The sequence below is a fragment of the Pygocentrus nattereri genome, chromosome 13 (assembly GCF_015220715.1).
Source record: "Pygocentrus nattereri isolate fPygNat1 chromosome 13, fPygNat1.pri, whole genome shotgun sequence".
NCBI classification, from domain to species: domain Eukaryota; kingdom Metazoa; phylum Chordata; class Actinopteri; order Characiformes; family Serrasalmidae; genus Pygocentrus; species Pygocentrus nattereri.
The window spans coordinates 5,280,898-5,298,033 of NC_051223.1; the positions used below are offsets into that span (position 1 = coordinate 5,280,898).

The 17,136-nt window shown below is 39.8% G+C and overlaps 1 protein-coding gene across 4 annotated transcripts in view; it reads right to left on the bottom strand.

The window, feature by feature from the left end:
- Positions 1–17,136, bottom strand: part of LOC108431423 (BRCA1 DNA repair associated) — a 66,220-nt gene that overhangs the window by 35,449 nt on the left and 13,635 nt on the right. For all 4 annotated transcript variants that reach the window (XM_017704551.2, XM_017704548.2, XM_037544014.1 and 1 more), the window contains exons 10-12: positions 12,291–12,435; positions 8,693–8,744; positions 7,484–7,602 (exon numbers count right to left, since the gene is read on the bottom strand). In XM_017704551.2, the coding sequence (XP_017560040.2) occupies positions 7,484–7,602; positions 8,693–8,744; positions 12,291–12,435 (316 nt within the window). The remainder of the gene's footprint in view (positions 1–7,483; positions 7,603–8,692; positions 8,745–12,290; positions 12,436–17,136) is intronic.

The following is a 17,136-nucleotide window of genomic DNA, read 5'->3' on the forward strand; positions in this document are numbered from 1 at the left end:
TAATAAAAAAAAATTCCTTGCTTGTTGGATTGCCAACTTTTTTTTAACAACCATTACATCACGATACGTCTTTGTGCCTCTAAAGAACAATCACTCTACTGCCAGCATTTAATAATGAATGCAAAAGCTTTTTAACAAGGCCTAGAATTAGTGCAAGTGCCTCCACCAGCCATTCAAAAAAAGAAAAAGAAAAAAGGGAAGGAAAACCCTGTAATTATACTTTAAGCACATTCACTTATGCTCTTTCAAACATCCTCTGATATGACGCACCAAAAATTATAGGTTCCAATTAAGAAAACTCCATCCTCCATCCTCAGAAAACTCTTCATAAATTCATTAGAAAACGTCAATGTTTTCCCCTGAAAAAAGACGGCGAACAATGCATGTCTTCACAACTACAACTCCCCTAAAAAAAACCTCTCTGTTGGCAACAGAAGGGATTTTTTAGACTCAATTAAACATTAGCATCATGCCTTCTGCTCCACTCCTTACAGCCTCCCCAGAGAAGAATGCTTTCATGGTAATCTCCGCGCAATATATTCGCATTAGGGGGACGTTTACCGCTGCTAAAAACAAAACCCATTCCGACAGGCCAGCAAACAACGCTTTAATGCCTTACATGAATGTATGCAAATCCTCAGAGAAGCCTCATGTCAAATAAATGCATGAGTAAACGCTAAAGTACAATTTGGACGTGGAACTCTTTGGATGTTGGGTTTTTCTTGCTGCTTTTGTATTGGAATTATCCTACGATTGGGTGCAGCGGGTTTAGAATGTCAAGCAATGGAGAGGTTTAAATGGTTTTCGAGGCAAAGACAGTAAACAAGGAGAATAGACTGTTATTACAGTGAGTGAGAGAGGCAGGGCAGCACAAGGGAAAATGAAGGGATGTAGCGAACAATGACGAGTGTGCAGAACGAGCCACTTTGACATGGGGTGAGCAATTTGACAAAAACATAATAGCGCAATAATTTCGTTTTTTTTTTTTTTTAATCGCATTTTTCTGATGCAACATAAGTGCTGCAACACTGGCAGCTTTGAATAAAAGGTTCTATCTGCTTTTAGTGCAGATTTAAAATGCTGTGGATCAAAGACTTCACTTTCAGAGCTGCAATACTCTCATGTAGTACAACTAGCGTTCATATCAGTCATCGCCTTGAGATATTGTTGACCGCTGAATGTTAAGATCTAAAGCCAAACGCAGACAGAATGTTCTAATTCTGAGAGCTCTCATTAAGAGCATGCATATAATCGGATTTCTGCTGTTATCCGGTTATTTAAACAGTCATGTAAACACCATATTCTGATCTAGAAATACGATGAAGAAATCTGATAAAGAGGCTGGATTTTAGCTCAATAAACAGATTTTCAGTGCATATGAACTCTTATTCTGATTTCTTTCAGATTTCTCAGTCGGCATATGTGTGAGAACAGACGTCGCTAACGGAAATAAGCAAGCAAACAAAATAAGGGATTTAAACATTTAAATATAATAAAAAGTCACGTCTGATGTGAATTTATTGGCTGGTAGCAAAGCAGAAATCCGATTACTGCTTGTCTGGTTACTCAAGTGCATGTAAACGTGTTGATCATATCACTGACAAAATCTGATTTTTTTTTGCAGTTATTGGATTATTGCATGCATGCAGACACACTCGTTATTAGAATAATAAGGTTCTGTCTGCACAAAAACCCTGAAGGCTAGCGATACAATCCAGGGCTTGTTGGAAAGGACACATCACGCTTCACTGACGTGGAATTTGACTTTGCTATATTTTTAGGCCACCTGTTGCAAAGCATTCTACTGTGGTTTTATTCCTGATGTCATCAGTGATTCAATATCGACTCGACTTTCATCACATAACTTCTTGATTTCAAAAAATCTGAAATTGTGGAACCCCTAGTCTCCGCTGAGATGAAAACCGCTGGAAGCGAGAGTGACCATGGTGTGAGGGATCCTACATGAGTAAAGGTCTTGTCAATGGAGGGTGGAGAGCCAATGATCTTCTCTGCACAGCACAAGAAACTTTTAACGCCGCTGATGCACTTTCCTAGTTTGACCCTACTGCTCTGGTGGGCTGGGCACCACCATTCAGCAGGATCTCAAATAGGACAGAAACAGCACTGCAGTTTAGGAAGAAGGCCCAACAGCGTGAGACATTTGGACAGCCTCAAGCACAAAGCTCACAGCACAAAGCTCTACACTGCCACGGTAGAGTCCATTATTACATCCTCCATCTCCATCTAGTTCGGCTCTGCATCGTCACTCACAGTAAACTACAGCGATCTGCATGACACGCAGAGAAAATCATCAGCTCTCGCCTCTCCACCCTTGAGGACCTTTACTCATCTAGGATGAAGAAGAGCGCCAGGGAAAATCAGGGCTGACCCCTCATGCCAACCCCGCTCTCTTCCACTGGTTTCCATCGTAGCGAGAGCCCTGAAGACTCTGACCAGCTGCCACCTCCACAGCTTCTTTTCACAGACCATCCTCCTCCTCCTCCTCAACAGGGACCCTTCTCACATCCCTCAGCTGCACATGCACTTTGTTACACACATTGGAATGTACATAACCACTGTATAGACCTGGCATGTCAAACTGGCAACCTCCTAGTCCAGAATGCTGCAAAGATCCGTGTTTACCTCAATTTCAGCTCATGAAGGCCTTGCTGATTAGATGATGAGGTGAGTCAGGTGTGTGAATTGAGGTAGTGGCTGAAGCCTACAGAGTTTTGGCCTGTCAGGACTTTAAATGGACACATACTGCCATAATCCTGCTGAAAAAGAACCGTTCTAATTTTATAAAATACAATGTGCTTATACTCTAAAAACTCGAAAGCAGTGCAAGAAAAATAAATAAATAAATAATGAATGTACTATTCGAAGAAAAATAAAGCAACTAATATTTACTAGATTAAATTCCATGACAATGCTACATGTAGATCCCATGTACTGACACAAACAACATCTAAATGAATGAATAAAATAAACAGTGATACCTACAGCTGCATTTGTGGGTCAGTTTGTTGTGTGTTCTGCTGCATTGAAATTCATCTCAAGGCAAGATTAGACAATGTGCAGTCTCGATTAGAAAAAGTCTGTCAGTCACCAAGTCTTGATTTAAATTGCAAATTACAACCGCTTCACAGCTTTTGGCTACAAATTTGTTTTGGTGGTCCAGCATGTAATATTTCCAACTTCTGCCTCATTACAGTAGAAGTATTTCGGATTAGGACAGAGTGACGCCTACCAAGTACAACATTTGAATTATTCTCCAGTTACAGTTGTTCAGAGTAGATAAACTATACATGTTGCTGAAGTTTTGCCGTTTTGTTTGACATTTGTTTCGTTATCACATGGTTGCATGGGTGGTCTATTATCGCTGTTGTCAGAAGAAAGAAGAAAACCTCTTCTCCAAAATGGTAACTTTACAGCAGAAGGAGAAAACATACTTTACTTCTAATGTAATCCCGGCCACCCCTGTCATTTTTGTCCATTACTTTTAGTCCTTACATCATGAAATTTACATGTAATGGAAAAGGAAACAGGTATTTTCAAATGATATCAAAAACTGGGGAAAAAAAACATTTTTTACATTATATTATCTTGCACTACATAGCTCTGAACTATATAAACAGATACTGTCCTGTAAATGAAAACTGTCTAAGCATGCCACCCTGCCAAACCTCCCTGCTGTCCCAGTAAAACTTTCAAGATTAGAATGATCAAGAATGATCAGAAATGTCAACTAATGGTGCCAACTCATCGTGACTGCTAGCCTAGCCCCTGATCCATCGCTTAATGAACACAAAAAACCGTTGGTCTACTGTTGACTATAGTCACCAAATCAAATTATAAAGAAAACAATAGGAAATGGTCACCAGAAGCACCTTTTAAACCCTTTCAACCAGAGATACAGCAAGTAGCCAAAATTAGATATGTAGACAGCCTGGAAGGTACTTTGCTAACTTTTAATCTCAGCCTGTTGTCCTTCTCATCTGAAGAGTCCCTTCTGTTGTTTGAGTAATCCCTCGATGATGACTTGAACACCGTTATGACAGTTATATGGCTCCAATGAGACAATCAGCCCCAAGCAGCAATGTTAAAAATTCTGGCTTCCTTCTGCCTTCACTGGATAACAGGAGAAATAAATAAAAAAATTCAAAACAACCCAAAAATTTTTTCCCCAAAACTTCCTCCCAACTTCAAGATACACTACCAGAAGATCTTTTCCCTAGAAAAGAAATGAAATGTTTTAATTGAGATCTCCTCTTGATCTCAGGTACTTTTCCTAGACGCAGTTAAGTCCAGTTTGAAAGTAGAGCGAGACGTCAGCCCTTTTCTCCCGTTTCTGAAATTCAGCTCCTGAGAAATAAAACTCAGATTTTCTCATTTTGATCAATATATTGTCACTCTTTAGTGTCTGACTCATCTCAGCCCAGTCTCGGCTGAATAATATCTCCATAAGAAAAGTATAAGAGCTCGTATACAGCTCCATTCAGTATTTCAGAACTCTCTCATCAGTCTGTCAGCGCAGAAGGAGAACTCGTGTACTTCTCATTCATCACCACAACTTCTCACAGTGAAATGCTGATGTTAATCTCCTCTTGGTCTAAGGGGGCTTTAGGAGAAACAATTCAGAAATCAATAATCCTGCATTAATATAATACTGAGATCTGCTTTATTTCTCCGAGACAAATCTTAAAATTATTATTATTTTTTTAATTTTGGCCAGATGATTCCTTGAATATTCTTCATTATTTGGTTTTGACGCTACATGGACCTCTGCGCGACCTCTGCTTTTAGCTATGGAACATTCTTTTGTCCATACATTTTTACAGATGATAAACTTATTTGACACCCAAAGTTTTGGCTAATCAACATGTTTTGGTGAATCAATGAGGAAGAAATGTGTACATTTTATTTTTAGCACATGAATCTCTTAACACACCTTCTACAATAAGATTCCAAGTCCACTCAGGACATTCATGTAGGGAAGAACTTTGCTAAGGTATTCTGACTTGGAGAATTGTCTTCCAAGTTCAAAGAAAGAAGTAGAAACTGGATGATGAATTATCTTGTATAACGCTGCAACGAAGACCACATTGCGTACTAACAAAAATAGTGGATGGTAGTGATTGATTGTGTATGGAAAGTCCTTGCAGGAAAGTTTTCAAACAGTAATTATCCCGTACGTAAAAGAAAAGTCAGTAAAACGATGCTTGAAAAACTCATTAAACTCATTAAACATTCATGAAAAGAGCTCTTCAGTTTCCAGATCCAAGTGAACAAAAGCTCATTATATCAGAGAGGAATAACTCAACAGGATCTTCATGTGCAACAGCCTCCGAGGCACAGCAAGTGGTAAATTATGTTAACTATGAACGTCTCTAATGGCATCTCTCTCAGCTGGACTCAGAAGGAACTCAGTAGTAAGGATCTCAGTAGAGAGCTAATCGTGATAATGGCTCAAGAAATGGGGTTTCAATGAGCAAAACAAAACATCGACGTAAATGTGGTACAAAAATCTCACTTAAATGGATCAACGAAGCAAATACATAGCTTGGCTGTATTAAGTGTAGGACATGACACTGTACGCTGAAGTGAAGTACAGCACTGTCTCTGCTTCACAAATGATCTAGTCGGATGTTTTAATAAAGCTGATATGAACAGTATTTTACAGGCTTTGAATATTCAGAGTTTTTGAAAAAGCACCCAAACACTCGTTCTCAACATCACTCCAGGTCTACATGAGTCAGACGATAATCGGATTTCGGCTTTGCAACCAGCCAATAAACTCACAGAAGAAGCCGTGACGTAAACTTAACGTAAATTTTTTTTTTAACATTATATATTTAGGTGAAACGGCACAAACATACATCATCTAGAAGATGAATATTTAAAATCCTTAATTTTGTCAACAACGTAGGCGATTTCAGCGTGGCGTCAAAAGTGTTTTGTTGTGTCTCACGGTGACCCTGCTTGCTTATTTTGGGTGCCACGGTCTGTTCTCGCACATGCACAGATTGAGAAATCCGAAAGAAATCAGAGTAAGAGCTCACATGCACTGAGAAATCTGATTAGCTAAAATCCTAAAGCTAAAATGAATTTCGTAATCGGATGTCTAGACCTTACTCCAATCTGAGAAATCAGAATATGCTGTTTACAAGACCATTTGAATAATCAGACAACTGCATAATTCTGTTTATGAGCGGATTACTGAGCGCATGCAAATGCACTCATTGTTTCAGTGCATACCAGCTGAGTCAGATCCATCAAAAACACAAGAACTTTCTGACCTTCCCTATCGTACAAAAATTCCACAAACCTAGTCAGATCATATACTCCCACTACAGTCGTACACAAATGTTTAAACCCCCCCCAACTTAAGCTTTAAACACGTCCAAAATACAGTGGTATGCAAATGATCCATCACCCCTGGCTACCCTGTTTGCAACTGTCTGAACACCGTTGACTACAGTCATATGCAGATGCACCCCGACTACTCTGCATGCAAATGTTCGACATTCTTGACTACAATCGAATGCAAAAGCTTGAGCGCCTCCAATTACAGTCATAAGCAGATGTTTGGACACCATTCGATACAGTATTATGCACATGTTTAACACCCCGATTACAGCAGTATTAAAAAAAGCAACAAATAAAAATAACAAATCTGACACTTAAGGTTACAGATTCTCATCTGATGCTCACTGGACGCATCAGATGGACAAAAAGTAGTGCACAGTGTTACACATTTTACAAGGGGTTGATACTAACAGAGTATCAGAGAAACAGATGGACTACAGTCTGTAATTGTAGAACTACAAAGTGCAGCTATACAGTAAGTGGAGCTGATAAAATGGACAATGAGTGTAGAAAACAAGGCAATAATGCTGATTGGTGTATTTTAATGATTATAATTTCTTATTATAATGAATTATAACTGATTAAAAACTGTTTCTGAAGAGGAAGTTAATTGTTACTAAACTGAATAAACTCTAAATTATGTTCATTTCGTGTCCATTAAAGGAACTTCAGTTGTTTATGTGTGCTTTAAAAAAATAAATTAATAAAAAAAACTTCTCATGTGCTACAGCTGTGCTTTGTACTTACTGCTCCCTGGCACTAGAGACCCAGAGGCACAGTAATAATACCAGACTGTTTTTTTGTACATTTTAAGGTATAAAGAGAGCTTGGAAAACGGTCTTGTGAAAATATATTATGGCAGCTTTTGGTAACAAAACAAACAAACAAACAAACTAGCCACAAAGATTGTATAGGAGAAAAGTGGAAGACTGGGGAAACAAAAAAAAAAACAAAAAAAAAAAAACAACAACAAGAACAACGTAGAACACGGAGCTCAGTAATTTAAACGTATTTAAATTATAATTAAGTAAGAACTTTGTTTGAGTACTTCATTGCCTTGAATAACTGCTTTGCGAATGCAGCATGTTAATGGAATTATTTTATTAAGTCTCACCCGTCTTTGCCTGGCCTCTCGTCAGAGGAGCGTGGGACTGGGGGGCTTCCAAGCCGTCTGGAGCTCTGGGGCTAGGGGGCACGCAGACGTGATCTCTGCCAGAATCAGGGCCACTTTGCCTGAGGAGAGAGAACGGCAGCCGTGCTATGCATTAATTGTTAGCGATAAATAACAGCCTTCAGAATCTAAAACTGGAAATGTACATGCAAGGCACTGGGAGTTTATTACACTACATACAGCGTAATGTTAGGGTTGTGGAAACATGCAAATTCATTGAGAATATCAGCACAGTTATTAAGGCTTTTCTGGACAAACACAATTGTTTTTTAATGTCTTACTAAATAAATGACAATGAAATACACAGACATCTGTACCTGTAACTGTACACTCTCAGCCATATGCAAACGTCTATGTGCCCCTGCTCAAATTACATGTTAAAGAAACCTGAGACTTTGTTTACATCTCAATAAATGAAAAATGTAGAATTTTTTTATTCAAATGTGACCCTGTAACCCTTTTAAACAGGGGAGGCATTAAGATTTCTCTAATTACTCATAATTTATTGATTAAGATTCATATTTTATATATATATAAAAAAACATAATGAGACCACAAACATCAAGAAATGTTAACTACCCCATTAAATAAATATAAAGCTACTGCACTAAACCATAAAGCATAAAGACGTCATCATGTTATGATGCTACAACCATGGATAAGACAAAGCCATCTGTTACATAACGTGCAAGACGCTTTGGAGAGTTTACAGCAGTTCCTTCCCGTGATTTGTGCAACCCCATGGGCCTCTGCGTTCGAGGGGATAAAGCTCTAGGGCATTGTGAGGCTTGTGTTTGTGCGCATGTTGGGTTGGACGGCGCACCGGAGTGAAAGAGATAAATTACAGTGGCGACGGATTTTCCCCTCCAAGTACTCTCAATGACAAATAAGTTGCATCCATTAATGACTTTTTTTTCTTTACAGCATAAGCCCATCCAGGCTTCTTCTCGGAGATTATCTACCTGTCTACAGAGATTTATCACCCTCTAAACAGTCCTACACACATACACGCTCACACTTTTTGCCATTCCTTCAGTGTTAATTAGAAAGTGAAGTGGTTGGTGGATCTGCTGACAGATACTATTTGTACTGTGGTTTGTTTGTGACCAAGGGCCAAAGGTAGTGCAGCTAAATGCAATTTAATTTACGTACCTGTCCGACGGGTTTCCAGGAACGCGCCGGCCAGCCTCACCGAGGTCAGCAGCTGGAAAACAAAAGTTTAGAGTGGTCAGTCTAATACTGCATCAGGAATCTGTCTGTAGGCTTCAAACCAAAGTGTCCAACTCTAATCGTGGAGTGCAGAGTTTAGCATTTTCCCTGATTAAAACACCTGATTCAATTCATTCAGCTCATTACTAAGCATTTCACGAGTTCATCTGGAAGCGGTTAAGCAAGGTAAACACTAAACTATGCAGCGTCAATGTCTTCCAGGATGGGAAGCTTCACAGTCCCTGCTTCGGAGGAGTAGAAAAAGCAATACAGAACACAAAGCCCTAAAGAAACGCCAGAGACAACAATATATTTAATTAAATTATAAAAAAATGTTAGGTTAGGTTTTCGGTGTGTTCACTATTAGCTCCCATTGGTTTCAGGAGACCTGCTTACAGCTTGTTAAAGAAATCTGCAGGATATTTTTCCAGACCTCCAAAGATCGGGAGCAGGCTCTGCATTTTCTGCTTCTCATAATCCATGAAAGCCCAAACACATTCATTTTAAGACTGAAGTGTTTATATGATCACTCTGCTGAACAACGTGGTGGAAAACCTCCATTTACATGCTCACTACAAGTAACCTGATCCAAAATTATGTGTAGAGAACCACTTAGAGTAAACATTACCATGACAATGAGCATCACGTGTGCCCAGTCAGAGTGAGATGAGTAGCAGTGAGCAGTGCTTGTGTTTTTATTTGCTTTAAAATGATGTCAGACTCAGAAAAATGTACTTCACATGTCCTTATTAAAGAAGGGTGAGAGGAAGACATCCTGAGACACATAAGCTGGACGTTCGTCTCACCACCATCTTTTAAAGATTAAAGCATAAACTTCATCTCATCTCCTTTGCAGACCGGTTCCTGCTCCCGCCACGTTTGAACGTACTTAAACTTTCCGGCTGGGAATGTAATGAGATGCATATTTACATGAATATTATCCTTCTATTGAACATTATTTACAGGATTACCCACCTCGTTCAATCAGATAGAAATTGTATTCCGAATGGCATCAATCAGACTTTTTTTTTCCCGATTGAGGTGTTTACATGGACGTGTTCTATTCCGAACAAGCTATTAGTCAGATTATTAACAGATTATTAGGCTTCATGTTAATGTGGCTAATGACGTTGAGGTCTGCGTTGGTCAGTCCATTTTCATGAGAAGACCAGCGGCTTCTTTATTTGATTTACAAAGTTTCTTCTTTTTTTGTCAACTTCCTTTTCTGAGTAACAGCTTTTTTGACAGCTACACATCCTTATAAGCCCATAAAATTAAGATGGACAGAAATGTCTGTTTTAAGATCTTTGTACAACAGACACAAAAGTACTGGTTAATTTAGTTGGTTTTTTTCTAAAGACATGTCTTCTGCTAGTAGTGGCACCAGAGACAGCAGCCATGCAAAGTGACTACAGTAAGTCATCTCTTCTGTCCCTCATGGCTTTTCTGTTATTTTATAAGCACTTAGTAGCCAATTAGCTACAGTCCGACACTGACTGACACTCCACTGAGTTTACTGAGTTGTTGCTTAGTGACACTGGTTTCTGTGGCTACACTTAATTCTGATTTACTTCTGGTCACCTTGCTGCCTCCGCAGCCGTCCATGTTTACAGTATTGAAGATATTGCTCGTTAACCCTTATTGCAACATACAAATGAGTATTCTGTCCATATTTTTCTGTTAATACTGTAAACACAATAATGATACAATGCTAGCACAAGCAAAGTATTATATTAAGCAAATAATGGAGGGGAATGAATTAAACCTACAGTTTGATGAAAAAACAAATGGACATAGCCCTCCCCTTTCCCAATCACAGTCAATCAGCCAAGGCCAGTTTTGCACTGGAGCTAGGAGGCTAATATAGCTTACAAATAATTTAAACTTATGCCCTACCAATTAGAGTCATGCCAACATTCTTCAGTTCTTCAATGTCCATGATAAGTTGTGATGTAATCTCAAACAGACTTGCTAATGTGGTTTTTTCACTGTATGACTACCATTATTGTACTTTTACTCATAGTTTGAGGTATCCCATAAAACAATTTGATTGAAACTGCAAATATTATCCAGCATAAACAAAATTCACTTAAAAGTGACATTTTTTTGTAAGTAAACAAGAAAGGCCCCAGTATGTGTTCCTGAAAATAGTGTTACCAATTGTTGTTATTGAATAAATGAAGAAACATTCAGAGATAATATTTTTGGCCACATTGTCCAGCCATAGCACTGGGCAATTCAGTGTAACCCAGTGTTGTGTGCGTGGGCCTGATAGGGATGCACTGATACCACTTTTGCCAATATGACAGCAATACCTAAACAAGCTTTAGCCGACATAAAGTAACTAACCTAACTAGCTTATAGGTTCTGATACTTATACATTTCCACTTTTCAGATAATAATAATACAATTTAATTTGATAAGCACCTTTCAAGACACTCAAGGACACTGTACAATAAAAAAAAGATAAAAATGAACTTAAAAAGAATTTAAAAATAGCATAGAAATTATAAAAGCAATACACATAATTTACAAAAATCACAAAATCACAGGAAAAGGTGGGTTTTAAGACTAGCTCTGAACATAGCCAGGGTCGAACAAGCATGCATCTCAGAGGGAAGACTGTTCCATAGCTTGGGGCCAGCAAGACTGAATGCCCTGTCACCAATAATACTTGTATTTTATTTTGTTAAAAATCATGTTCTGCATCACAAATAAAACCTACCAAACTTAAGTGAAGGGCATTTACTTGTTGGATGATGAATACACACTACATATGGATCAATAAACTTGGATCTAATTTGTTTACTTATTACATAAAATTATTACTACTATTAGCAGTAATAATCATATTTTAATGACTAAAGTAAAGGGAAAATATTGTTTGGTTTTTAATTATTTTGCATAACAATATGTATATACACCTGGGATGCATACATGTAGGCATGCAGCAGCTTCTCTTGCTCTGCAAAAACAGTGCTAAATGTTGTTTTATATCCAAATTGTTCGAAAGTGAGACCCGTACACTTGCGCTTGCATCTCGAGTGTCAGACTGGAATTCAGTGAAGATTCATAGTCATTCAGCTAATTTCCCAATTACCACTCTATGATGCAGCTGACCCACCGAGATGCACCACAGGACACATTAACCTGGCTAGAGGGCTGCTACACTAAAGGCAAAACCAAGGCTAAAGGCCCCTAAGAGACTGGTGTTGCCTTCCATATATCTCTCTAACATTCACTGCCTCAATAACAACCTGGACTAAAATGAATTCAGATGTACCTGACTACACAGAGACAGATGAGTGAAAGATCCCTGACTTAGCCATTCAAGAAAGGGCTATCTGTGTTATCTGGCTTATTTGTGGCATATTAATACTTTAGGAAGAATTCCAACTGGTATATCACCCACTACTATTGCCTTCCCATGAAATACTGGTCTTACATCTTGTGCATTGAGCATTTTTACTACTTGTACTTTACTACTACCCCCTCTGCAATTCTGATATCGGCCAATATGGCATCTGTGCAACCCTAGTACCTGTGTGTTGATCCGAATGAGAAGGGTCAGGCTCCTCTGTCTGGGCTGTGGCTCCTGAGTCCAACTCCTTCCTCTGCAGAGCCTCCGACACCAGTGCCATCATCCGTTCCAGCCTACGCAGCTCCTGCTGCATTTCTTCTTTTTGCTTAGAGAGGTAGAAAAACAGAGAGAGATATTTCATTTTTAACCAAAAAATATATTGCACCTCAAGGGGCTTCAATAAAAATCACTTTCATCCACCAACAACACTTTTTCGTCAGAAGCTGTCACAGAAAAGAAGCACTGACAAATCAAACCTTCTTCCCTTGCTCTAAACTTCAACCAAGTTTACTCTTCTGCTCAGATTCAGTTTGTTCCCCTCCTTCCTTCAATAAGCTGCTATACTGGCTGTGTAGTTTGTTTACCATATGCAAATGCAGAAATAAAAAAAGCATCAGTTATGAACTCTTGAGTAAAGTATGTAAACAGTGAGATAAGCAGACTGAACAGGGCCCTTATGGCTTCTGTGCCGTGCAAATAAATGAAGGAGCTCTCTCGGTAAACAAATGGGACAAGTTCCAACAACGGTGGCTTTTAAAAATGCAGACATTAGCATGTACAGCCATTGTTCAGTCAAGAGTATGACCGACAACTTGTAGAATTACAGACTAACAGCGATTGTACACTGATCAGGCATGACATTATGACCACCTCCTTGTTTCTACACTCATTGTCTATTTTATCAGCCCCACTTACTGTATAGCTGCACTTTGTAGTTCTACAGTTACAGACTGTAGTCCATCTGTTTCTCTGATACTCTGTTACCCTGTTCTTCAGTGGTCAGGACCCCCATGGACCCTCACAGAGCAGGTACTATATGGGTGGTTCTCATTCTCAGCACTGCAGTAACACTGACGTGATAGTGGTGTCTTAGTGTGTGTTGTGTTGGTCTAAGTGGATCAGACACAGCAGTGCTGCTGGAGTTTTTAAACACCTCAGTGTCGCTGCTAGACTGAGAACAGTCCACCAAACAAAAATATCCAGCCAACAGCGTCCTGTGGGCAGCATCCTGTGACCACTGATGAAGTACTAGAGGATGACCAACACAAACTGTGCAGCAGCAGATGAGCCATCATCTCTGACTTTACATCTACAAGGTGGGCTGACAAAGGCAGGAGTGTCTAATAGAGTGGACAGTGAGTGGACAGAGTGTTTAAAAACTCCGGCAGCACTGCTGTGTCTGGTCCAGACGTACCAGCCCAACACACACTAACACACCACCATGTCAGTGTTACTGCAGTGCTGAGGATGATCCACCACCCAAACAGTCCCTGCTCTGGGAGGGTCCATGGGGGTCCTGACCACTGACGTACAGGGCAGTCTGTAACTGCAGAACTACAAAGTGCAGCTATACAGTAAGTGGAGCTGATAAAATGGACAATGAGCGCAGAAACAAGGATATAGTGTTATGCCTGACCGGTGTACACTGTACTATTGCATTTCAGAGCAGTGTGGCACCGTCTTGCTGTTTGCAAACCATAGAAAACCAAATATTGTGATACACTCCATGCATTGTGAAAATATCTTCAAGCACCATGATTTCTTCCATAGTGCCCACTCTTAACCATACACCACATTTCGATATATATCACAGCACATCACTCAAACGGATAGTCATTATGTTACAAGCCAGTTCACATTCCTTCAGGTAAACAATGTTTTGAGAAACAGCTGATAATTAACGAACACTTTTATGATCATATTAACCAAGCAGCACTACAAAGCTTTTGGGAAACTCATCAGAGATCAATAACTGTTCATTTAATTCACATCAAGCGCTGCTTTTCATGAAGAGCAGCACAACAGCAAGATGGTAGCGACTCGCTAAACAGTGAACAATGGACTGTTCATGTGTTTTTTTCCACATGGTCATCATGAATGTAAGCCTAAGCAGAGCCAAGCAGCGAACGCTTGCCTCTTTAAATGGCTGTGGTGGACTCTTTAGAAGAAGCAATGAGTTCATCTTCATCCTTCTAGAACTGCTGGTGTGATCATGAAGTGGTGGGTTGCTATAATCAGCTATGACCTAAATAACTAAAAACAGGCCAGTGAACATGATTCAGAAACATGAGTCATGTGTTAATACAGCCTGATTACATTTCTACACCAGCACTGTACATTTTCACAGGGTTATGTTTTCATCATTTCCGTTGTAGCCTAGTTATGTACCCTGTGGCACAGGCATGAGTGTGTTAATTCCAATACAGAGAACTATGCAACAATCAGACCACCATTCATGTATCTAATTTCACATCAAAACAGCAATAAAGCATAAATCAATATTTCGGAGGAGATATAAGACAATCCGATAAGACTAAAACCTATTATTACTAAAACACACTGTGGAAATGGGACTCCTAACAACCACCTGCAAGACCTGGTAGACCATCAAAACTGTCACCATCAAGTAAACCGTACTATTGCTGCTTTTATCTTTGAGAGAGAAGAGAAAATCCACTCTTGCTTCAGATATAAAATAAAATAAATAAATAAATAAATAAAAATAATAATCACAGGTGTTTCTGTCCATCCTTCCACTGTGAGGAGACAACTCAGAGCTATGAGTGTGAAAGGATGCAGAGCTGTCAAGACACTCTTACTGAGGAAAAGGAAACAACATTATCAGAACAAGTGAATGACCACCACCTCAGCATCACTGGACACGTTGGTATTATTTGGATTGTGAGAAGCAGAAAATGCTAAACCAATTTATAAGGCTGAACTTTACAGGTATTGAAAACTATCACAACTCACCGAAGCAAACTGTAAAGCTCTAATCTTAGCAGGTTGTGTTTTTGCTTGTGATAATGTCATATAGAATAAGATTAAATGCAAAAAAAGTTTTTTTTGTTTTTTTTTTAAAGTATCTGAAATCTTGTGTGCGGGGCTGAAAACCAAAGGCCAGTTCCAGATTGGTCTCGGATGGCCCAAACCATCACAGAGATTTGTTAAATTCCATCACCAGCACACTTAACATAATGAACTACTCATTAACTGAACCAGGACCTGATGATACTACAAATACATCTAGGCCTTTTCAAGGAGAGACAGGGAAAAGATTAAACGAACACCATGACATACATCTAATCATTCTGTATACTATTAGAATAAATACAAACAACATCAATAGTACTTTTCTGAGCTAATACATGCTTAATGTCTAGATCGAGACAACTCGCATCTAATTTTCCCCAGTGCCTAAAGCTGTTGCACAGTACTGCATATATTTCCTGCTATTGTGACAGTAAAAATAAATAACAGGTACCTAATGGCTGGTTTGAGTAGAAATTAAAGTTTGGTCTCTGACTTGTGCACAACACTGCAGATATGCAAGCTCTCATTAGAGTCATATGAAAATTGACAGCAGACTCAAGTGTTGATCCATGATGCCACTTTAGCAGAAAAGCAGTTTTAAGTACATATAGCTGTAAAAATATGTAGAAGTGGGTGGTATGTTAAAAAATGTATATCATGATTTAATTTAAAAAAAAAAAGTTTCTGTACAGATCAATTGTTCCAGCATTACTGTATTACACACATTGATTTCTGAAGTTGGCTAATTATTTGGCAGCTTTTTGTTCAAAGCTTTCATTCTTTCTTAAATGAGCTGACCCTTGGCTTGCTGCACACAAAGTCCTGAGAGCGTGGCCTTGTCTATGCATACGAGCGGAAACAGAATCGTAACAGAATGGACACTGAAAATGTGACTAACATCCCTGACTTAACCACTCAGCTAAACAGAGCAAAGCTTGCGCGGTTTGCACTCTTAGTACGTGTAAAATATATATATATATATATATATACACATATATACATACATACACACACACACACACACACACACACACACATATATATATATATATATATATATATATATATATATATATATATATATACACACACACATACATACATACATATATACACACTGCTCAAAAAAATAAAGGGAACTGTATGACCTGTATGACCTCCCTACAACGCCTGGGCATGCTCCTGATGAGGTGGCGGATGGTCTCCTGAGGTATCTCCTCCCAGACCTGGACTAAAGCATCCGCCAACTCCTGGACAGTCTGTGGTGCAACGTGGCGTTGGTGGATGCAGCGAGACATGATGTCCCAGATGTGCTCAATCAGATTCAGGTCTGGGGAACGGGCGGGCCAGTCCATAGCTTCAATGCCTTCATCTTGCAGGAACTGCTGACACACTCCAGCCACATGAGGTCTAGCATTGTCCTGCATTAGGAGGAACCCAGGGCCAACCGCACCAGCATATGATCTCGCAAGGGGTCTGAGGATCTCATCTCGGTACCTAATGGCAGTCAGGCTACCTCTGGCAAGCACATGGAGGGCTGTGCGGCCCTCCAAAGAAATGCCACCCCACACCATTACTGACCCACTGCCAAACCGGTCATGCTGAAGGATGTTGCAGGCAGCAGATCGCTCTCCACGCATCTCCAGACTCTGTCACATGTGCTCAGTGTGAACCTGCTTTCATCTGTGAAGAGCACAGGGCGCCAGTGGCGAATTTGCCAATCCTGGTGTTCTCTGGCAAATGCCAAGCGTCCTGCACAGTGTTGGGCTGTGAGCACAACCCCCATCTGTTGACGTCGGGCCCTCATACCATCCTCATGGAGTCGGTTTCTAACCGTTTGAGGCCTGCTGGAGGTCATTTTGCAGGGCTCTGGCAGTGCTCCTCCTGTTCCTCCTTGCACAAAGGTGGAGGTAGCGGTCCTGCTGCTGGGTTGTTGCCCTCCTACGGCCTCCTCCACATCTCCTGGTGTACTGGCCTGTCTCCTGGTAGCGCC